Source organism: Prosopis cineraria, unplaced genomic scaffold (assembly GCF_029017545.1).
Source record: "Prosopis cineraria cultivar Desert tree isolate PC_DT_omini unplaced genomic scaffold, ASM2901754v1 PC12, whole genome shotgun sequence".
Lineage (NCBI taxonomy): Eukaryota > Viridiplantae > Streptophyta > Magnoliopsida > Fabales > Fabaceae > Prosopis > Prosopis cineraria.
The window spans coordinates 42,962,831-42,987,766 of NW_026555343.1; the positions used below are offsets into that span (position 1 = coordinate 42,962,831).

Genomic DNA, 24,936 nt, shown 5'->3' on the forward strand with positions numbered 1-24,936 from the left:
CTTTTGGGTTATCAAATGCACCAAGTACATTCATGAGAGTAATGACTCACCTCCTTCGCTCTTACTTGGGAAAGTTTTTGGTGGTATTCTTTGATGACATACTAGTTTTTAGCAAGTCAAGAGAAGAATACTTGGGACATCTCGAGTTAATTTTTCTCACCTTGCGTCAAGAACAGTTTTATGTTAACTTGCCTAAGTGTTCATTTCTTCAAAATCAAGTCATCTTAGGTTTCATAGTTTCTGAAAGGAGTTTAGCAGCTGACCCTGAGAAAGTCCAAGCCATTCAAGAATGGCCTGAGCCACAATCTCTCCACGAAGTACGGAGTTTTCATAGTCTTGCTTCTTTCTATAGACACTTCATTAGAAACTTCAGTACCATTATGGCTCCTATCACCGATTGCTTAAAACAAGACAAGTTTCAGTGGACATCTACAGCTTCCATGGCTTTCCAAGATATTAAGAAGAAGCTTTCTCAAGCTCCAGTCTTGTCTTTACCTGATTTTACAAAGTGTTTCGAAGTTGCTTGTGATGCGTCTGGGACAGGAATCGGAGGTATACTAAGCCAAGAAGGCCACCCTGTGGCTTTCTTTAGCGAAAAGCTCAATGATGCCAAACAAAAGTATTCCACTTATGATAAGGAATTTTATGCGATTGTGAGATCCCTTGAGCATTGGAAGTACTACCTTCTTCCGCAACAATTTGTTCTATACTCTGATCATCAGGCGCTTAGGTTTATCAACTCTCAACGGCACTTAAATGCTAAACATGCTAAATGGGTTGAGTATATTCAGGGATTCACTTTTGTGGTCAAGCATCATTCAAGAACAGAAAACATAGTGGCTGATGCCCTGAGCCGTCGAATCAACTTGTTGCACACTATGAGCGTTAGTGTTGTTGGTTTTGAAAACTTGAAGGACGACTATGCTTCATGTCCAGATTTTGGGATAATATACCAAGAAGTTCGCAGTTTGGGTAATTTGCTTCGGAGTTTAGTTGGAGATAGGCCAAAGAATTGGGATTTGGTTCTACCCACTGCAGAGTTTGCATATAATAATTCAGTGAATAGGTCTACAGGCATGAGTCCCTTTCAGATTGTTCAAGGTTTTAATCCTAAACAGCCTATTGACCTCCTGCCAATCCCGTTGACATTTCGCATTTCTGAATCTGCGGAATCTTTCGCCAATCGCCTTCATGAATTACATGCTGAAATTAGGCGCAAATTAGTAACGAGTAATGATCAATATAAATTATCTGCTAATACTCATCGCCGATTTCAAAGCTTCAAAATAGGTGATTATGTTATGGTTCGCATTCGACCAGAACGTTACCCTAAACACGCTTTTAAAAAGTTGCATGCTTGAGCTTCGGGACCTTTTCACATAACAAAGAAATTAGGACCTAATGCTTATCTTTTAGAATTACCTTCTGATATGGCCATTAGTCTAGTTTTTAATGTAGAAGATCTTATGCCTTACCGGGGAACTTTTGAGCCTCCCCTTTTGCTTTCTGATGATTTTGCAGGTACTCAGCCTTCACAAATGCCAATTCCATCATTGTCTGCTGTCTCACCATCAGTTGATGAAATCGAGACCATTATGGATGATCAAATGGTCTTTACCTCTGAGGGGCCCATCCGTCGTTATTTGGTTCGTTGGAGTGGTCGATCTGATGAAGATGCCACCTAGATTTCAGAAGATGAATTCCAACAACTTAATCCTGCCTTGCTAGAAGCCTATCAACTCTCTATCTCTCCGGAGGAGAGTTCTTTACAGCAGGGGGGAATTGATAGAAAATATGGCAAATATTACTTTAAGAGGAGATAATTTATTACTTCTTATTGCCTTTCATTAGTTTATTAGTTTTGTTGTTTTTCATTTAACTTTTGTAAGTTTCCTTCTTGTGAAGGAAACCAAGCAGCAAGTGGATTCTTATTACTTTTCATTAGTTTATTAACTTTTGTAAGTTTCCTCCTTGTGAAGGAAACTAGGCAGCAAGTGGATGTTTCCTTGTTAGGAAGGAAACCTCATGCTTATAAATAGCATGACTTGTATTCAGGCAGGGAAATGAATGTTTGAATCATTATGATTTTCTGAAAGCTCCCTCTCTCTCTCTTCTGTTCTCCCTCTCATATTTCAGTCACTTCTCTCTCTTTTCACCTTCTCTGTTCTCACTTCACCTCTACCTCCCACTCTCTGATACCAAGTTGATGTAAAACACAAACACTCACGCTCACACTGATTTGAACAGAATAGAATAAGGGAGAAGAAACAGAAACAGAGAGTGGGAGGTGGAGGGGAAGTGAGAACAGAGAAGGTTAAAAGAGAGAGAAGTGACTGAAATATGAGAGGGAGAACAGAAGAGAGATGCAGAACTGAAGAGAGAGAGGGAGCTTTCAGAAAATCATAATGCTTCAAACATTCATTTCCCTTCCTGAAAACAAGTCATGCTATTTATAAGCATGAGGTTTCCTTCCTAACAAGGGAACATCCACTTGCTGCCTAGTTTCCTTCACAAGGAGGAAACTTACAAAAGTTAATAAACTAATGAAAAGTAATAAGAATCCACTTGCTGCTTGGTTTCCTTCACAAGAAGGAAACTTACAAAAGTTAAATGAAAAACAACAAAACTAATAAACTAATGAAAGGCAATAAGAAGTAATAAATTATTTCCTCCTAAAGTAATATTTGCCATATTTTCTATCAATTCCCCCCTGCTGTAAAGAACTCTCCTCCGGAGAGGTAGAGAGTTGATAGGCTTCTAGCAAGGCAGGATTAAGTTATTGGAATTCATCTTCTGAAATCCAGGTGGCATCTTCATCAGATCGACCTCTCCAACGAACCAAATAACGACGGATGGGCCCCTCAGAGGTAAAGACCATTTGATCATCCATAATGGTCTCGATTTAATCGACAGCAGGCAATAAATTATTTCCTCCTAAAGTAATATTTGCCATATTTTCTATCAATTCCCCTCCACCTCGCACTCTCTGTTTCTGTTTCTTCTCCCTTATTCTATTCTGTTCAAATCAGTGTGAGCGTGAGTGTTTGTGTTTTACATCAGAAAGTGCCTTACTAGCAAAAGCCAAAGGATGGCCATTTTGGGATAATATTGCGCCCAATCCATGCCTTGAAGCATCAGTTTCGATCACAAAGATCTCATTAAAATTGGAAGAGCAAGCACCAGCGGGGAAGTCATGGAAGCCTTAAGGGATTCAAAAGCTGATTGAGCCTTAGGAGACCCAACGAAAGGCTCATTTTTCTTTAACAACTCAGTTCGGGGACTGCTGATAGAACCATACCCTTTGACAAAGCGTCGATAGTAACCCGTAAGACCGAGGAAGCCTCGTAGTGCCTTAATGGAAGAAGGGATGGGCCAAGAAGCTATGGCCTCTAGTTTCTTCGGGTCTACCTGAACCCCATCAACTGTGATGACATGACCAAGATAATTAATATGTGTTGCTGTAAAAATACATTTAGAGGCCTTAGCAAAAAGTTGACGCTGCCGCAAGAGTGATAAGGTTGCTCTCAAGTGCTCCAAGTAGGCTGCCCACTGTTTGCTATAAACCAAGATATCATCAAAGAAAACTAGGATAAACTTTCGCAAGAAAGGTTTGAAAACCGAATTCATACGGCTTTGAAAAGTAGCGGGCGCATTAGTGAGACTAAACGGCATGACCATGAATTCATATAAGCCTTCATGTGTGCGGAAGGCTGTTTTAGCAATATCAGATTCATTCATTCGAATATAGTGGTAACCGGCTCTTAAATCCAGCTTAGAGAAAAACTATGCTCCAGTAAGTTCGTCCAAGAGATCCTCGATAACTGGAATAGGAAATTTGTTCTTAACAGTGGCTTCATTTAATCTCCTATAATCAACATAGAAACGCCATGTGCCATCTTTTTTCTACACTAGAACAACAGGGGCTGCAAAAGAACTATTGCTTTCCCGCATGATTCCATTATCAAGCATCTGCTGGACTTGCTGTTCAATCTCAGATTTTTGAACAGGTCCATATCGGTAAGGTCTACAACTCACAGGTTGGTCCACTTTAAGGGGAATGGAGTGGTCAAAAGAACGAGGTGGCAAGGTAGTGGGCTCAGTAAAAACATCAGTGAAGGAGTCGAGTAAATTGTGCAATTGGTTTCGCTGATCAGAAGAAAGAGAAGAGTTGCAAGGTAACTGTACCTGCAAGTGTTGCGGAATATGAATGAGGTAGAGATGATCAGCCATAGTTTTATCACCATCAAAGAGAGTCATGTGCATAATGGGCTGTGGTATTCTGTAGCTCATCCCTTTAGTGTAATTAATTGACCATTCTGATGAAATTCAAATAGATGCTCTACTATGTCCATGGAGAAACGGCCTGAGGTTTTGAGCCATTGAGCACCCAAAATCATATCGAACGCCCCAACCTTCATGATTATAAAATCAGAAGAAAAGAAAGAAGCCCCCATTTCTCATTCCAAATTCGAACAGCATTTGGAGACTAACAGCTGCCGATTATCCGCAACAGTAATTCGAATGCCATCTCGTTCTTGAACATTCAATTTAAGCCATTTAGCTACCCTTGAATCTAAGACATTATGCATGCTTCCCATGTCAATTAGGATAACGATGCTCTGACGTTTTATGCGGCTAGCGAGACGCAGCGTAGACGTGCCTTCTCTATCCTCAATCGTGTTCACTGTTCCGGTAGAGGGTAGAGGCTCGATCTCTTCTAATGCATCCTCAAAGAGTTCTGAATCATCTTCAACGATTAGGGCAAAGAGATGGGAACCTCAGCATCTATGGGTGCTGCTATATTTTTCATTACACCAATACCAGAGCCCCTTGCAACGTCGTTCGTCTATCTCTTGCTTGGAAAGTTGCTTAGTAGGTTTGGACGACGCTGAACTGGACATACTGGTGGAGCTGAACGATTTGGGCTTATCAACAATAGGGCCCGTAGACGGAAGGGTGTTGGGGTTCGGTTCGGTCTTGTGGCCCGATAGAGAGGAAGGCAGAAATCGAGAAGCAGCTGATGCAGACAACGCAGAGGGCGCGTGAAAAGGCTTACGCAGCGTTGAGGGGGGAGCATTCTCGTGAATCGCCTTAATGGTTGCAACCTGACGCCTCGCCATTTTCATCGCACTGGCCAAAGATGTGGGTTGTAGACTAAGAACACTCTGCTGCACATCACTCCTAAGGCCGCCTATATAAACAATTCATGGCAACAACTTCAAATAAGTCGACTTCGGTGAGTAACTCATCAAATTTCTCTTCATACTCTTCCACAGACTCTTGCATCTGGAACTTCTTAATAGCAATCATGGGGTTTTCATCCTTAATATCCCCAAACTTAGCTTTCATCTCATGAAAATATTCATCCCAAGAGAGGTCCGACAAACGCCTCTGTTTTACAAAAGCAAGATGCCAACGCAAGGCGCGTTTCTCTAAATGGATACTAAGAAGACAGATGCGATGCTCGACAGGTGTTTCATCCACCTCAAAAAATTGGCAACACCGATAAGCCCATCCTCTGAAATCGGTACCATCAAATTTCGAAAACTCTACTCTGCTATGCTTGGTTGGAACAAAGTAAGAAGGTTGAGAGGTGGGAATAAGTCCTTGGAACGAATCAAACTGAGGAGGTGGGGTTGACAGGGGAGGAGGAGTTGCGGAGGATGTGGTTGGTCTAGGAAATGAGTGTGGTGGAATATCGATTGGTGGGAGAAAGGCCAAAGCTACCGGTCTAGGTGATGTATTTGTCGCAGTGGGAGCTTGGGAAGGTTCACCGGCTTCAAAGTTAGCAAAACGGGAAGGTTGATTAATAATCATGGAAAGCTTGGCATTAATGTCATTAAGCTGGGTAGAAAACTGGGTTATGGTTAGCCGCATGTCGAATATTTCCTGTGTGTGTTTGTCCACAGAAAGCTGAATGCTAGCCACCAATGCAGATTGCATCTCCAGTCGATGCTCAAGGTCGCCCACGCATTCAATAGAGGACCAAGTCTCCGGCGGAGCCATGGTCGGAGAGATGGCTCTGATACCAAAATGTTAAGGGAAGAAAGAAGAAGGGAGAGAAGAGACTGATTTCATTCACAAAAATGTGCCAAGGATGTAGGATACAAGATATACCCTAAACCTAGACACGTGTCCCAAAAGGTAAGGTCCTATACTGTCAATAACTAATCTGTAATGCAGAAATATATGAAAAGACAATAATAACCTATCAGCATAAAGACAATAAAGCCATCAAATAACTATAAAATAGCATAACGTGTAACAAATAGCAGAACCACATAAAGGAAGCCCCTGATCTGTGTGCAAAGTCTTTCCTCTCTTTTTTTCCCATCTATAAAGGTGTCTTGAATGAATGTTAATTTGAAATATCAAGATAGGACTTCATAGACCCATAAAACAAGAATAAAGCAATTCGTGAATAACTTACTTAAACAAGGAGTAGTCAGTTCAATTAATATTCAACCTCAATAAGTGATGAATACAATGAACAGGTTAACCAGAATACATTAAACATATTAGGCTTACCACTGTCAGAATTATTAACAACAGAATTCCAAATAGATAATCAAAATACACAAAGTAATACCTCTCTTAGCTTTCCAGTTATGTCGTCAAGAAAATCAGCATCAGGATGGACTATTACCATTTCCCTGCAGTGACCAGGAATATGATTAGGCACCTTCCTTTAAATAGAGATATAGAGTGAATGCATTGAGGAAGAAGAAAGGGGAAAGATTGGCCTCAGTGAGAGTAACAGAGTACATCTATGCAAGTGTAAAAGTGACATACCTAAGTGGTGTTTTAAGAGGCTTGTTATGACGCTCACGGATGTTTCGAGCAAGGTCAATTATCATCATCATCCTTGATACACTTTGTTCAATTCGTTCCCCCCTCTATGACATAGTCATGCAGAAAAATAGACGTAATGCAATCTATTAGATGATTTCTGTGTAACTAAGACAGCTAAAGCTAAAACAAGAAGCTGCAAAATTTAAATAGTAGATTTCTTCTGTTGTCAGCTTCCAAGAGAATCAAAGCTCCACAAATGATCCAACTAAGCTGTTCATTTCTACCATAGTCATCAAAATCATACCAAACCTACTGGTTCAACTAATAAACTGAAGAATTGGAACCCAGTTGTCTGGAATGCCTCAAAAATCAGTCAAAACACAAACTGTAAAATCACGTCAGGTTTCCATCCAATTTTTCTGTCATATCAAGCATACTTTTAAACCTCATTTCCATTATTTTTCCTGTTCCTGTTCCCTTTCATGTTCCAATTATATATGAATCTTTCCGATGATGAGCCAACTGGGTCCAAAGTCGTTTTCAGCAGCTGTTAAACTAGACTCAGAATACAATTTTTTCATGTGACTAGGCTTGGAAAGTTGGAATAAACTAATTCATCCGAACATACCTTTCCTTCTTCAAGAGGAAAACTGCAATAATGTATACTTTCCTCAGAGCCATTGCAGGCTTTCCGCATATTCTGATAGAGCACCTCAGTGAAGAAGGGTGTAAACGGAGCCATCACTTTACAGGCCAACAAAAGAACCTGAGCATAATTGGCATGATTTTAAATATGATTTATGGAATTATCACTTGAAAGATCTAAATGCCAAAAAATTTTAGTACCTAAGAGGAAGCACTTAGACTATTTATAACCATGACAAAGATGGAAGATACCAAAGACATACATTGTAAAGAGTCGAGAGTGCTGTCCGGCAGTCATCTTCTCCAGTACGACCTTTTAGTCTCTTGCGGTTGAACCGCACATATATATTTGTAAGGTTATCAAGAAACTTAAGAAGATAAGGAACTACCTGCAAGAATTTTCAATATAATGGTAATGCTTTAGACAAAGTAGAGATAACATGATAAACATGTTACACATCAAGAAAAGAACAGCGGCAAATTAACAAACAGTGGGAACAAATCACACACATGCATAAATAATTTTGTTCATGGCAACTGAAGGTTGGTAAAAAAAAAACCAACAAAGGCCTAATTACTCAAAGGTCCTTGATGGACAAAATATAATTCATAAAATATTTGCATTAAATCAAGAATTAATAACATAGAGATTATAAGCTTTTCACAAGCCACGTAATTTATTTGAAGTCCTGAAGTAATAACATACAGAAAGACCTCACATGAAACACCTACAACAAATTTTAAAATCAATTCCACAGTAAGTTAGGTCACTAATAGATCCCAATCCGTTCCTGAGGAAAACCTATTTTGGCTAATGCTCTGTGATATTAATTTCAAAACGTCTGGCAAAATAATGCACATACGTTATTTCAGGCTGATGTTTATATCTCACTTATTCTGTTTTTTCCCAAGCATTTTGAATGCTCTTCATACATGAATCATCAAGAAATTATGAGCTGTCCATATTTAGTGCAAACTCCATTCCCAGCTTTAGATATTATAAGGCGGGCAATAAAGTGATGCACCATCGCATGCTTAACAAATGGCTTTCACATTAAATTCACTATGCTTTCTCATATAGACAGCATATGTAAAAGAAAAGAAGCAGTAATGATATGCATCTAAATACATCACATCCACTACTATTTTATAGCACAAAGCATGGGGAAGAAACAAAGAAAATAGTAATTCCAGAAACACAAAACTGACCGTGTAAAGTCGGTAACCATCCATTTCTTGGCGGACAAAATGAACAAGGCTCTGTGTGGCTGAGTTGATCCATTGATCAAGAACATTTGATGACTTTTGAAGTGTAGACTGATCAATGGGGACAAAAGGTGCTATGCCCTCAATTTCAAGCCTCTTTGCATTTTGAACAAGGAACCTGTATGCATTATACCAAGGTAGGAAAACATCCCTAACCTGGGATGTTCAATACAATACAAACAAAAGGCCAGTTGGTAAGTAGAATTGAATAAAACATATTCAATATAAATAAAATTAAATGAAAGACAACAAAAGAAGTTAATTAAGATTAATTAACAGATGGACAATACTGACTACTCCATAAACCCCTTCCTTCTTGAAACGAAGAGTCTCAGCACGTACAACAGGAGAGTTTATAAGGTACAGCCGCAATGCATCCTGTACAAAAGATGAGAAAATATCATGATAAAGCATTTAAGATAAAACAAACCAACAATGAAGTTGCTTTCCCATTATCTAGAAAAGCACGCAAAACATGAATTTTGACAAAAAGACATTACATGTAATATGACAAATAAATAATTAAATAATTAAACTAATGGGGGGGTTAACAAAAATGTGATCATCTTACTGCTCCATAATCATTGATGACTTCCATTGGTGAAGGATAATTTTTCAAGCTTTTACTCATTTTTTTCCCATCTTCAGCAAGGACAAGTCCATTGCAAATCAAATTCCTAAAGGCAGGCTTCCCAAATAAGGCAGTAGCCAACACCATAAGGGTATAAAACCTGTACAGTGAAAAGAAGAAAATAAAAATAAACAATTAACTTTACTTAAGGAAGAAAGAAGGGTTCAATGGCAGATGAAACAGAATTTAAAAAAAAAAAATACATTTCAGAACACATAAAGGGTGAGCTATGGATTACAGCATCAAAAAATAAAAATACGTGATAGATGAATAAGTACGGCCATTCATGCTCAACAGCATGAAAAATGTCTAACCCACAATTCATTAATTAATCATACACAAACAGGGATAAACAATTCTATTATTGCTAATGCAGATTATTGTTTAAAGCAACTTCCTCTAAACTGCAAGCAACAACAGAAAAATGGCAGAACCTGAATAGCAGCTTAAAAATTCAGGCCAAAAAGAAAAAATAGCAGCTCAAAAAGCCCACACAATCAAGTCACAAAATCAAGCGACTGTTTAAGCCCAAATGAAAAATCCTTGAAATTGCGTTTAGAAACAAAAAAATCATTTCTGGTGTAACAATAACAACTTAACAGCTCCTTGTTATTAACTAAAAACAAAAGGGGGAATAATGTTTCAATAAAAAACGAGAGAATTAATCCCATTTTAGAACCATAAGATTGGAAAATCAGAAATTAGTATCAAATCAATGGAAGCGACAAAACAATTTGATAAGTTCAAATTTTATTTTTCAAACCTAAATAGATGAATATGAATCGCAAATTATTAGCTAGCAAGTTGCATATCTGGGAACTTAATATCAACCAGCTGAAAGTGATAAAAATGAAAAAAGTTTGATTTCTTATTTTCTATGATAAATAAAAGAGGACAAGTTGCAAATGATTCTTTACATAGTCGCAAATGTGAGAGGATCAGAATCAAATCCTTGGGAATGTCCAAAAATAGCTTGATATGGTTCCACTATTGTCACTTCTATTGATTTATACTGATTTTCTGTTATTTGCAACTTGATAAACATTTGCAACTCCTATTCATCTTCTTATAATGGAAAAATGAAAATTTAAATTGTCAAATTGCATTTGTAACTCTTAGTGATTTGGTACTAATTTACCATGACTTGGAACTTGCTAGGCATTAATTTCCAACTTATGTTCCTTTTTTGGAGGCAATCTATTCAAGATTTAGCCAAACACTAAATGTGAGAGACTAGTCCTTTCCACTAGACCCAACCCTCATTGGTGGAAAAATGGAAATTTAAGTTGGCAAAGTTCTTATCATTTAGAGGGATTTGATACTAGTTTTTCCTGATTTGAAACTTGCTAAGCAATTATTTGCAAATCATATTCCACTTAATAAAAAAAGGAAATTTAAGTTGTTAGTTTTTTGTCACTTCTGGTGATATAATACTACTTTTTCCTTAATTTACAACTTGCTGAGCATTAATTTGCAACTCATTTTCCTCTTTTAATAATGGAAAAAAGGAAAATGAGGGTGTTTTAGCAAAAAGGTGTTTTAGTGAATTTTTCTTGAGGTAAAATATCATTAGAAGGCTTGGGGCATAGCCCAATAGATAAGCTTACTCATTAAGCATTATCTATGTAATACTGATTTAATTATCTTTTTATTGTATTGTTTTATTTCCAGACTTAGGGGATTTGAATCTGATTTGAATTTTGAATCAGATATCAGATCTGATTTGATTCTGATTTCATTTGATTGTAATCCTTATCTGCCCTATATGTACCTCAACCTAATCAATGAAATTATAGGCTGAGATATTATTTTCCTCAACTAATTTCATGGTATCAAAGCCATGACTGATCGAAACCTGCAGTTCGGTCAGTATTGTGAGTACAATACAGAAACTGTCAATCCTAGTGTCTTCCACGATATGAGACCATCTGTTCCTCTCCCCCCTGTGTCACACACTTCTGCAGACCTAACAAATCTCATCATTGCCCACAAATTGTGGGAGAGAATTATTTGCAATGGTCCCAGTCCTTTCTTCTATTCGTTTGTGGTCACAGCAAGGAGGAGTTTCTTGATGGCCAAGCTCCTACCCCAATGCCTACTGATGCTATGTACACTGCATGGAAGGCTGAAAATAGTCAGTTTCCTGGCTAATGAATTCATTGACCTTGGAGAGTGGATGCAATTTTGACTTCACCAGATTGCTCAAGACATTTAGGAGGCAGCTCATAAACTTTATTCTTCCGCCTCCAATACTGTTGTTCTGCTTGAAATAAAAGGCCGACTTCATGAATTAAAGCAGACCAACATGACTGTGACTCTTTATTATAATTCCTTGCTTCAACTATGGTAGCAAATCGATCATTATGAAACTCATGCATGTTCATGTACTGCATATGCCAGGTACTATCAAAAATTAGTTGAAACTGATCGTATTTATAAATTTGTCTGAACCCAGAATTAAGGAAGTCAAAAGTTGGATCCTGAGTCATCCACAGCTTCCCACAATCCGGGAGGTATTTGCCACAGTTACAAGGGAAGAAAGTTGCAAGTGTATCACTGACGGTTCAATCCTGCCACCATCTGGTGATGCCTCGGCCATGGCAGCTCATGGACCATCCAACAATGATGATACAGGCAGAAAAAAGGGCATTTAATGTGTGAGCATTGCAACAAGAAGGGTCACACACATGACTCTTGCTGGAAGCTTCATGGCCATCCTCCTCAAGATAAGAAAGGAAAAAGGAAAAGTCATGGTTATGCAGTTAGTCACAAAGAAGATGAGAAACCTGATTATAATCAATTAAAGGAGCAAGTTGATCAGATACAACGACTCCTTCATCATTATGAACAACCCCCTTGAGTAAGTACTGCCACTGGTTTAGTTGCAACCAAATCAGGCATGATTTTAGTTGCCTTACCTTCTGTTCATCATGATTCAAATTAGTGGATAGTGGACTTGGGTGCAACTGGCCATATGACACAGAATTAGTCATTATTTAAAGAACTAAAACCCTAAATAGAGAGACAGATAGTAAAAATTGCTGATGGTTCATGTCATCATGTGTAGACGGTACTCATAGTGGCACTATTATATTGTCAAATGATGCACTGGAACATGTCTTATTTGTTCCTAAGTTGGCCTATAATTTGACTTCTGTTGGAAGGCTTACTGCATACAAGGGTGATGTTAACTTTCGATCCAATGACTGTCTTTTAGGATGCGAGGGCTGGGAGGATAATTGGTTGGTGTGATAAGCATGGAGATCCACCACTTTCAAAGGAAAGCTGATGTTGAAAAGGTGCGTATGGCTAGTACCTTATCTTGTCATACTGCGTTAGTTTCAAAGTCTAATTTGCTTGAAATAAAGTTATTACATGAATGTTCTAGGCATCCCAGTGTTGAATACTTCCAAAAATTGTATCCTCAATTTTCAAAAAAAGATCTTTCTTTCATTGTGAAGTCTGTTCTTTGGCCAAACACGCGCATGACAATTATCCTTCTCACTCCTACAAGCCTACACAACATTTCAACCTCATTCACAGTGATGTTTGGAGACCCATAAGAATACCCAGCACAAATGGGACACATTGGTTTGTCACGTTTATTGATGATCAGACACGTTTAACTTGGGTTTATCTATTGAAAGAAAAATCCGAAGTTCCACATGTTTTCAAAAAATTTCATGCCATGAAGAAAAATCAATTTCAAACTAGAATCAAAGTTCTTTGAACTGATAACGGCCAAAAATGTTTCAATTCTACACTCCAAGACTATCTAAATTTACACAGCATATATCACCAAAGCTCTTGTGCCAACACACCTCAACAAAATGGAATTTCTAAGAGAAAAAATGGACAAATACTTGATATGACTCACTCTCTTCTTGCTTCTAATGCAACTAACCATTTTTGGGGGGATGTTGTTTTCACCTCTGCTTACCTTATCAATTGATCACCTTCCTAACCTCTTAATTTTCACACCCATTGCCAGGTTCTTCTTGAACATTATCCTTTATCCAGATTACTGCATTCCTTTCCTCTTAAAATTTTTGGTTGCACTGCCTTTGTTCATGCTTTCCAGGGATCCAAATTGGAAGCTAGAGCCACTAAATGCATGCTTGTTGGGTATTCTCACACTCAAAAGGGTTACAAATACTACCACCCACCTACTCGAAGGTAATTTGTTTCTAATGATGTAACTTTAGTTGAAACTCAAACCATATTATTCCAAAATGTCCATTCAGGGGGAGAGTAGTAGTTAGAATTGGCCATTTTTCGCTTCTCAAAGTAGCCCTCCAGCAGCAATACCAAACTTTGCTCACCCCTCATATTTTCAGCCCATGACTGAACCTGAGGTTATCTCAGACCAGCCCCAAGAACAGTAAACTCATGATTTGAGGATAAATGAAGCTAACAATGGATCTGTCCAGAATGGCAACAATGCTTAACAGCAGCAAATGCATGCTCCAGTACAGCAATCTAGTGCACCAGGTCATAGCAAATCACATTAATCATCTCTTCCATCCTCAAATCCACAGTATAACGATCTCAGTTGGCCCATTGCGCTGCAAAAGGGGTAAGATCTTGTACTAAGCATCCAATTAGCAATTTTGTTTCTCAAGAAAGGTTGTCTCCTACTATGAAGGCATTTACAGATAGTGTGTCAACTAACTATACCAAAAGATGTGTATGAGGCGTTACAGATTCCAGCTTGGAGAAATGCTATTTATGAGGAAATGGAGCATTAAAGGAAAATAATACTTGGGAACCCACAAAGCTGCCCAAAGGTAAAACCACAATTGGCTGTAGATGGGTTCTTACAGACAAATACAATCCAAATGGGAGTCTAAACAAGCACAAGGCTTGACTAGTAGCAAGGGGGCTTGCACAAACCTATGAAATTGGTCATGAGGAAACTTTTGCTCTAGTAGCAAAGTTCAACACCATCAAGGAACTTCTCTCTCTAGCTGCAAACCTTGACTAGTCTCTACATCAACTAAATGTAAAGAATGCCTTTTTAAATGGCAACTTAAAAGAGGAAGTTTACATGAAGATTCCTCCTAGTTTCAACACTAAGGTTGCGTTTGGTTTGGGGGGAGGGGAAGGGAGGAGAGGGGAGGGATGGATCCCCCTAATTTGGGGGGGGGAGGTTTTGGAGGGTTCCTCTCCCCTCCCCTCCCCCAAACCAAACAGCCCCTAATGGAAATGGAGGTAAAGTGGGCAAGCTGATAAGCATAGAGATGGAAATGGATTGAACACTTCACTAGAGTAGTTAAAAAAAAAAAATGGAAACACTTAATGCCAATCAAATCATACACTATTCGTTAAGCATAGAGATGCAAAGATAGCTGTTCTAATCGTTTATGTGGATAATATTATCCTCACAGGTGATGACACAAATGAGATAGAAAGTCTCAAGAAGATGTTGGCTACAGAATTTGAACTAAAGGACCTAGGGACATTGAGATATTTCTTAGGGATGGAAGTGGCCAAGTCAAAAGATGGAATTGTAGTTTCACAGAGGAAATATACTCCAGATTTTTTGAAAGGAACACGTATGCTTGGATGTAGGCCTTGTCCAGCTACTATGGAATTAAACCGAAAACTTGGTTTAAATCCAAACAGTCCTTTCATTGATCAAGGAAGATATCAATGTTTGATTGGCAAACTTCTACATTTCTCCCACACAAGACTTCACATAGCCTATGCAGTGAGTGTGGTAAGTCAATTCTCAAATCAACCTAACAAAGAACATATGATAGCTGTGTTCAGAATTTTAAGATACCTGAAGTTTACACCAGGGAAAGAACTCTACTTCAAAAAATGAGTCCATAGAGGGATTGAAATTTATACAGATGTTGACTGGGCTGGTTCTATCACTGACAGAAGGTCCAATAGTCTTCTGAAGTAGTGCAGAAGCAGAACTTAGAGCTTTAGTTCTTGGTTTGTGTGCAGGTTTCTGGTTAGAGGCTCTTTAAGGAGCTAAAGATGTGCTACGATGGACCAATGAAGGTTTTGTGTAATAATATGGCAACAATCAAAATTGTCAAGAATCATGTCCATCATGATAGAACCAAGCATGTGGAGATTGATCGAAACTTCATCAATGAAAAGATAGAAGGCAAGATTGTGGAAGTGAAGTATATACTTACAAGACAGCAAGTAGTAAATATACTCATTAAATCTGTTGCATAGCCCAAGTTTGAGGAATTAACAGGCAAGCCGGGAATGAAGAATATCTAGTCTCCAGCTTGAGGGCAAGTTAGAAGGCTTCAGGCCCATGCCCAATAGATAAGCTTACTCATTAAGCATTATCTATTTAATACCCATTTAATTATCTTGTTATTATATTGTTTTATTTCCAGATTCAGGGGATTTGAATCTGATTTGAATTTGAATCAGATATCAAATCAGATCTGATTTCATTCATGATTGTAATCCTTATCTGCCCTATATGTACCTCACGACCTGATCAATAAAATAATGGGTTGAGATATTATTTTTACTCAGCTAATTTCAAATATTTTTCACAACATTTAAGTCCTAAAATGGGAGTGATTTTCACTTTTGTTGTCAAATGCCATTCTTCCAACAATAATACAGAAAATGATGAAACTGACCATCCACGAGTTTGATCTAGTCCTTCAGCCACAAAATGTCCGGGAAAGTTCTTCTCAAACAGCTCTACATTCTCAAAAGGATAATGGATATATGCATATGGCATGGATCCACTCTCAAACCAACAGTCAAAAACCTGAAAAACAAAAAATTGATCTAAAACAAAGAACAGAGCACCAAATTGGTAAGATATTGGGCGTCTAGATCCCTGGCATTCAATTTATAATGCTAAATTTGTGTAGTTTTATTAGAATTTGGTTGCATGTTGTGAAAAGACAATTTTATTAGCATCACAAAATATATTATAATTTGGAAACTGAAAAAGAAAACTACAAAATCACAACAAAATAGCATGGCATCACACACCCAGAAAATTATAAATTATCATTCTTACATCATCAACCCGTCGAAGAACACCATATTCTGGACCACGTTTAGATGGAATTGTGATATGATCAATGTTGTGACGATGAAGATCAAAGACCTGTAATAAGCATTAAAGTGATACATTTAACATTAAAAGTTTAGAAAACAATATCAATAACAAATCATCATTGTCCATCAAACCAAGAAAATATGTAACTTATGTGAAGAGAAAATTCTTTAACAAGAATAAAGCCAACACATTGAACAATAAAACCTACTAGCAGTAACAAGAATGTTACTATTTCAAAAAAAAGTGAAGAGAAAATTCTAACCTTTACACCAGAAAGCTTTTCAAGTTTTGCAACAGAATCCATCACAATCTTTTCCTCTTCATCCTCACTAATCCATATTGGAAGAGGAGTCCCCCAAAATCTACTACGACTAATTGCCCAATCTCTTGCATTTTCGAGCCAATTGTGGAATCGCTTCTCCTGTATCAAGGAGGAATATTAGAAACATTCACAAAAAACAATGGATTCCACTATATATGTAACATCTTAAAAAAATTAATTAATTAAAATTAGAGTAAATGAATTTAATTTATTAATTTTTGGAAGGTGTAACAAGGTGGATTTGAGGTCTAGCGGAAATTATCATTTCCATTAACCTTGCTCAAAGTTCGAATTTTCTAGCCATAGGTGGTGGAAATTTTTTAGTTTCTTTTAACTATGTGAATTTAGCTTATTGCCTCTTAAAAAAAAAAAACAGCACATCAATAGATTTTTCCTCTGCATTCCTTTTACTTCATTCTTGATTCGTTAGAGAGAGCTCAAGAGGAAACACACGTCAGTCGTCCCCTTCGGTCTTCCTCCTCCATTGCTCCTCATCAATCCATCTGCAGCCAGTGAACGGAGGTGTGTCCACTGTTGCCACCATGAAAGTCCGCTAGTCTTCTCCCTCTTCCACATTTTTAGCTGTCAGTCTTCTTCTTTCCCCGCCGTCTGTTGCAGCAGCACCGCTGAAGGCTCTTTCCTTCCTCGTTCGAACCATCTTTGTCCTATTACCTAAGCTCAGTCTTCCACTTTCCCTTCTTCTAGCTTGATTTAGTGTAAGTGTGTTTGAAAGCTCTTTTCCTTCTTTTGTGATGCTCATCTGTGTGTATGTATTTAGAATTGTAGCAAAAAATTGAATTTTCCTCTCTAATATCTTGCTCTCTAATCCCATTTGGAGCATGAATTTGATTGTTGCTAAGATTTAATCAAGCTGTAATTTGAACTTTAAGGGTGTATTTTGTTAGCTAGTTTCATTTGGGTATTTATAATCACTGTAAAAAAATTTAAAATTATGATTATTAGAATTAGAGTTATTTTCTTGGTGAAACTTGGGTTTGAAAATATATGGGCAGGATATTTTGGAGATTTCAAAGCTTAATTGAGTAATTCGATAGGTAAATGCATAGTAGGTGTTTGTAGAAAGGTCTAAAAGAGAATTATATTTTAATAATACAATTAGTTGGGTTAAGATGATATGACAAACTCGGAGACTTAAAAGATAATAAAGAATGCACTTTGAATTGTTTAAATTGATTATGGTTATATTACAATAGCAATAAAGTTTGTTTAATTTGTAGGAAATATGTTAAAATTCTATTATATTTGATAGGGTTGTTAGAAGAAGGAAAAAACTTGATTGAAGCTGTGGAAAGGGAATTTTGGAACTAGGTGATACATTAGGTAAGTAAATAACGTTCCCAACAATTAGAAGTAATAATCTTTCTCTTGCTTTATTTTTGGTTTAACTCCGCCTATGTTTATAGCCGGTCCCAAGCCCGAGTAAAGGAGGAGGGTTGTGTTAGGCCATCAACAGCCAATGTAAAAATTTGTTGAATCTATCATGAACATGGACAATAGACGTTATAATGTTAATGTTAGGTCGTTGCCCGTAAGTAACGCGCTGCATGGCTCGAGTATAGTGATAAGTGAGTTAGAGCCGCTGCATCGGCGCCCGGATGTAGTGTTAAATGAGCAAGGGCTACCGCGTCATTCTGGACGCACGCGGCTAAAGAAGTTAGTCCATAAGAGCAAAATTAGATTTGGTACTTGGAATGTTGGGACATTAAATTGTAAATCTGTAGAGGTTGTAGGGGTTATGATTCAAAGGAAAATCAATATCCTTTGCTTGCAAGAAACAAAATGGCGTGGAGAAGAAGCTAAGGATATTCAAGGTTTCAAACTTTGGTATACAGGAAAAGTAAGTGCACGCAATGGAGTAGGCATCATTATAGATAAGGAGTGGAAGAAGAACGTTGTAGAAGTTAGCAGAATTGGAGACAGAATTATTTCTTTAAAAATGATAATTGGACGTGAGACTGTTAATATTGTTAGCGCTTATGCGCCGCAAGTCGGGACAGAAGCCAGTCTTAAGGAATTATTTTGGGAGGATCTGGAGGGGTTGATTCGACACATACCACAGAGTGAAAAGATTTTTATTGGAGGAGACTTTAATGGGCATGTCGGGAGGGAAGCTGGTCAGTATGCGAGGGTGCATGGTGGTTTTGGTTTTGGAGAGCTAAACAATGAAGGACAAACTCTTCTTGATTTCTCATTGGCGTATGATTTTAAGATTGCCAACACTTGTTTCAAGAAGAGAGATGAGCATCTCATCACTTACAAAAGTGGAGTCTCAAGGTCACAGATTGATTTTCTTTTGGTTAGGAACACAGATAGAAAACTTTGTAAAAATTGTAAGGTGATCCCCGGAGATGCTGTAACGACACAACATAGAGTCCTAGTCCTTGATGTGTGTATTATGAGTAAAATCCAAAAACGTCGACAAGTAGTAACACCAAGGATTAGGTGGTGGCAATTAAAAGGTGAGAAGCAAGATATTTTCAAGCGAAATCTTTTGGATAAAGGAATTTGGGATTCTCAGGGAAGTGCTAACATCATATGGGAGGATATGGCTAAAAAAATACGGGAGGTTGCAAAAGTAGTTTTGGGAGAATCGAAAGGTTCTGGTCCGAGAGATAAGAGTCTTGGTGGTGGAATAATAGTGTACAGGACAAAATCAAGTATAAGAAGAATTGTTTTAAAGCCATACATTTGTGTAACAATGAGGAAAATTGGGAGAGGTACCGTATGGCTAAGAAGGAAACTAAGAGAGCTGTGGGTGAAGCTCGTTCTAAAGCTTTTGAAGAATTTTATAAGAACCTTGAGACGAAGGAAGGAGAGCAAAATATTTATAAGATTGCCAAGAGTAGGGAAAGAAAATCAAGAGATCTAGAACAGGTAAGGTGTATTAAGGATGAAGAGGGAAGAATTTTAGTTACAGATGATGAAATTAAAAATAGATGGGAGACTTATTTTTCTAAACTTTTCAATGATGGAGAGGATTCATCTAGTAACTTGGAGGATTTAGTAACTGGTGAAGGAGAACAAAATTTGTCATTCTATCGAATAATACGTGATAAGGAGGTAAAGGAAGCTCTTAAGAAAATGGCAAATGGTAGAGCCAACGGACCTGATTGTATATCTATCGAAGCGTGGAAATGTTTAGGTGAAGAAGGGGTGAGATGGTTAACTAAGGTTATTTAATGTGATTTTACGGTCCAAGAAAATGCCTGATGAGTGGAGGAGAAGTACATTAATTCCTATTTATAAAAATAAAGGAGATATTCAGAATTGTACTAACTATAGAGGGATTAAACTCATGAGCCACACAATGAAATTGTGGGAGAAAGTAATTGAGCACAGGTTGAGATTGGAGACAAGTATTTCTGAGAATCAATTTGGTTTTATGCCAGGTAGATCAACTACAGAGGCGATTTATCTACTAAGGGGATTAATGGAAAAGTATCGTTGTAAAGATAAAGATCTACACATGGTTTTTATTGATTTGGAAAAAGCTTATGACCGTATACCAAGAGAAGTGTTTTGGAAAGCGTTGGAAAAAAAGGGGTACAAATTGCTTATATTAAAGCCATACAAGATATGTATGAGGGGGTAAAAACTACTATAAGAACGCCTAGTGGTCAAACAAAGGATTTTCCTATAAAGATTGGACTACATCAGGGATCATCTCTGAGTCCTTATTTGTTCAACTTGATTTTAAATGTTTTGACGGAACATATTCAAGAGGAAATCCCGAAATGTATGCTCTTCGCGGATGATATAGTTCTTATAGCAGAGACAAGAGAAGAGGTTAATTGCAAACTTGAGTTATGGAGAAGGACATTGGAGTCGAAAGGTTTTCGTCTGAGTAGAAGTAAGACGGAATATTTATATTGTAAATTTGGTAAAGGACTATTCAAAATAATTTGGAAGTGAAATTGGGAGATCAAATTATACCTCAAGTGGAAAAGTTTAGATATTTGGGAGCCATTATTCAAAATGATGGCGAAATCAGTGGAGATATTTCACATAGAATTCAAGCTGGGTGGTTTAATTGGAGAAAAGCTAAAGAGTTATTTGTGACCGTAAGGTGCCTAATAAACTTAAAGGAAAGTTTTATCGCACTGCTATCAGACCGGCAATATTATATAGTACTGAATGCTGGGCTCTAACGGGACAGCAAGAGCATAAAGTTGGAGTAGCAGAGATGAGAATGTTACGATGGATGTGCGGATATACACGTAAAGATAAAATTCGAAATGAGCACATACGCGAAAAAGTGAGGGTGGCACCTATTGAGGAAAAAATGGTAGAAAATCGGTTGAGATGGTTTGGGCATATACAAAGAAGACCACGGGAGGCACCAGTGAGAAGAGTGAAACATATAACTTTGAGTCCGATTAAGAGAGGTAGAGGAAGGCCTAAGAGAACACTCTTGAAAGTTGTTGAACGTGATCTCTTAATTAATAATATTCCTAAAAGCTTGATAAATGATAGAGCACAATGGCGTTTTGCAATCCATGTAGCCGACCCCACCTAGTGGGATAAAGACTTGTTGTTGTTGTTGTTGTTGTTGTTGCTTTATTTTTGGTTTATTCTAAATAAATTTCCCTATTATACCTTTATGATTAAATTGATTTAAAATATACAAATGTCATGTTCATTTTTAAGTTTATTTATGCAAGCATTCTCAGAGTATTTTATTTTTCCCAAAAGTATTATACATGCATGGGCTGGGTAAATTACTAATGAAAAGATCATTTATACTTTACAAATTAAAAGGTAATTTGAATTATAAGGATTTTTAGACTCCATGCATGCCAAAAATGTTTTTTGAGATTGAATGCAGAACATTGGTTACTAACAATAATTTCATTAGCCCTTGGCACGCCATGGCACACCTATGGTACACCTAACTAGCAGGGTACATTGGAGGTGCCAACCCCGTGTATCGGCCAACACATGTGGATGGGAGGATGAAATTTCATGGATATAATCCACGCCTATTATTCGTGAACTTTATGCTTGCGCCTGTTTTTCATGGCCTCTAGTCACACCAGATGTTACTTACCCTCATAGACTATGTGTCCACACTTGTTATCCGTTATGTCTAAGTCCTAACATAAACAAGTTTTCCAAAGTTTTCCAAGTTATATTTTCATTCTTAAGAATTGTATTTTTATGATTATCTTATTTATTTTTTTTATTATTATTATTATTATTTGGAGACGTTATTTACAAGAAAAATTTTGGCATTCAGACAGTAAAAGTGGACCTACTCTTCAATAGACCTCGTGGGACTCCTTAAGACAAGAAATATTTTGTTGCTCCATTCACATTGTGGATTAATGTAAATATTTAAGTATTTTGTTTTTGCTCTAGAGTCACCTCACAGATCCTATAGGCAAAATCCTTGTTTAAAGTGTGTTGGATTATATGTAAATATATACTGTATCAGAGTAGAACTTTGAATGCTGCTTGGACATTCTTTTGGCAAGTTGTAGAGATTTCAGGTAATCCAACTTACAGGGGAGACTCTGCCAAAATTTTTACAGCAAGCTTGAATATTTTGTTATTATTAGTATTTGTTTAATACAAATGACAATTATATGATAAGATTGGGCAACTGAAACGTTAGACATTATATAGGTTTGAGCTTATGGAATATGAGTTTTCTTGTATTTTAACCGGTCACACTTTAGAAATTCAGGGTGTGACAATATAATTCAATTCAATCAGTTATAACAGAAGACATTGATCTACTTTAAGTTTCAAGGTATAAAATAAATTAGGAAGTTTCATAGACCAATTGAATGATAGTGTATTATACAATATTATTTTATGATAAAAGAATTATATCAAGAAAGAGGAAATACAAATAAGGATAGGAATCCTCCAAGGCAAAGGGCCCAATAACAAAAAATAACAAGAAATTCTTCTGCAAAGTTTCTAATATGTGATGGAGTAGAAGTTTGAACTAATGATCTTCTGCAAAGCTTCCAAACTCCTTTGCATATTTAAAAGTGACATGCCCTTGAAAAAGTTTGAACCAATGATCTTCTGAAAAGCTTCCTGACTATTATGAACATCTGAACAGAATATTTTTTCCTCTCCCTCCATATATAACAGTTTAAAATTTTCAATTTAACCTAGTCAGCTCTTAATCATTACATAATTTGTTATAACAATAAATAAAAGACAAAGGCCATCTCAATGATAAACCAGCAGCAACAACAAAAAACATTTGTTAAGCAAGAATGTACCTTCACGAAATCTGGAACCCAATAAGTCTGCTTGTTATTTTCCAACAATTGCTCTTTCAACTTCTCCACTTGAACAAACCTAACATGAACACAAATAAAGTATTGACACTGAAGTGGACAAACCAAATTTATCATCAAAAAATAAACAAGATGTGCTAAGTCTATGTTAGAAAAGAAATATTTAATAGAAAGGAGAACCACAGCAGATAAGGATTAGTCAACCTCATAAAAGAGAACATGACCAATAGAAAAAAAAGGCTAAACACTTGAATTTAAACAAATATAACTGCTTCTTAATCTTCCTTCATATGAAAGGATTTATTTTGGTTGCTATCTGCCTTTTATGAATTGAAAAGAGCTCCTTCAGAGACAGACTTCATCAGAAAATGTTTAAGTAAAGTACTTATGGGCAGTGACTGAAAGATAGGTGCAACTACTTGATGGTGACTTATCTTTCTAGGGTAGGATGCCAGGTCAATGCTGTGCCTTGCCGATCCTTTTGGAAAAGGATGGTGGCAATTTGGGAACGATCACAAGAAGGTTATTCTTCAAGCTCTGCTGGCCTATGCATCTATCCGTCAGTGAGGCACTGCAGTATCCAGGCCTAGAGCTTCTTATATGAGAGGTGCTGCCTTGTGGGGAACAATGAGTCACATGCCTTTTGCACCTTTTCCATTATGACAGAAATACCTTAGGCGCCTTACCAGTTTGAAGCAATCAGTTATAAGTCAATGCCCAATCACTGACTTGTGCATAGGAATTTGGCAGTTTAGATTTAGATAACTGCAAGTTCTTGTCAGAGGATACAAGGGAAACATTGGCAAGAAACATTTGCTCTAGTTGCAAAACTCAAATGCATCAAAGTACTCCAATCCTTCATAGCCAATCTCAACTAGCTCCCCCTACATCAACTAGACATCAAAATTTGTCTTCCTTAATGGGGACTTAACAGAGGTCTACATGATGAAGATATTGGCTACAAACGTAGAAATAATGGAAGAGCATGCAAGCCTCATAAATTGTTCTGTGGTTTCAAACAACACTTCAAGTGTGCTTTCAAATGTTCGCAAAATAAGTCAAACTGTGAGGGTACACTCAATAACAAGCATATCACGCAATTTTCACAAAAAAGTTCCCTAAAACAGAAAATGCTATTCTCATTGTACAATGGCAACATATCAGTAGGATCTACTCTAAAAACTCATCAACCTCAAAAAGCTTTGGCTAAGGAATTTGAAAGTAAAGCCACTTGTAGATGTTGACTGCCATTAAATTATTAGTTGGTATTGATGAATAAATTTGCAAAGTGTTAGGCGGAAGATATATTTGTTTACTCCAGTAGCATTTACTCTTGTATGTTTTGTCAAGTCTTGCGCAGAAATCTCAAATCAACTCATTCCAGCCCCACACTCTTCGCGGGTTTTCCTTGAGCAGTTTGGTGAATTGGGGCTGTTGTCCATGCCCTAATCCATGATGTTCAGCCTCTGTTCAGTGCTTCCTGTCCATTTAAGATCTTCTTATATTATGATATTACAATGTATGACCCCAAAGTGGCCTCTTCAGCCCCCAAAATCTCAAGTCACTAACATGCTAACCAATGCATAATTCAAAATAAATATTGAAGAATTTAAATACAAGTTGGGGGATAATTAACATCCCTCCAGCTTTTTTCTTCTGGGGTTGTTGATAAATGCATAACTCCGCCTATGTTTATAGCCGGTCCCAAGCCCGGGTAAAGGAGGAGGGTTGTGTTAGGCCATCAACAGCCAATGTAAAAATTTGTTGAATCTATCATGAACATGGACAATAGACGTTATAATGTTAATGTTAGGTCGTTGCCCGTAAGTAACGCGCTGCATGGCTCGAGTACAGTGATAAGTGAGTTAGAGCCGCTGCATCGGCGCCCGGATGTAGTGTTAAATGAGCAAGGGCTACCGTGTCATTCTGGACGCACGCGGCTAAAGAA

General features: G+C 37.4%; 1 protein-coding gene across 1 annotated transcript in view; it reads right to left on the reverse strand.

The window, feature by feature from the left end:
• LOC129288114 (isoleucine--tRNA ligase, cytoplasmic-like) overlaps positions 1 to 24,936 on the reverse strand; it is a 54,032-nt gene that overhangs the window by 14,257 nt on the left and 14,839 nt on the right. The window contains exons 9-19 of the mRNA XM_054924494.1: positions 22,971 to 23,049; positions 16,651 to 16,809; positions 16,347 to 16,436; positions 15,955 to 16,088; positions 9,275 to 9,434; positions 8,998 to 9,081; positions 8,647 to 8,859; positions 7,701 to 7,826; positions 7,421 to 7,558; positions 6,793 to 6,896; positions 6,590 to 6,653 (exon numbers count right to left, since the gene is read on the reverse strand). Of these exons, the coding sequence (XP_054780469.1) occupies positions 6,590 to 6,653; positions 6,793 to 6,896; positions 7,421 to 7,558; positions 7,701 to 7,826; positions 8,647 to 8,859; positions 8,998 to 9,081; positions 9,275 to 9,434; positions 15,955 to 16,088; positions 16,347 to 16,436; positions 16,651 to 16,809; positions 22,971 to 23,049 (1,351 nt within the window). The remainder of the gene's footprint in view (positions 1 to 6,589; positions 6,654 to 6,792; positions 6,897 to 7,420; positions 7,559 to 7,700; positions 7,827 to 8,646; positions 8,860 to 8,997; positions 9,082 to 9,274; positions 9,435 to 15,954; positions 16,089 to 16,346; positions 16,437 to 16,650; positions 16,810 to 22,970; positions 23,050 to 24,936) is intronic.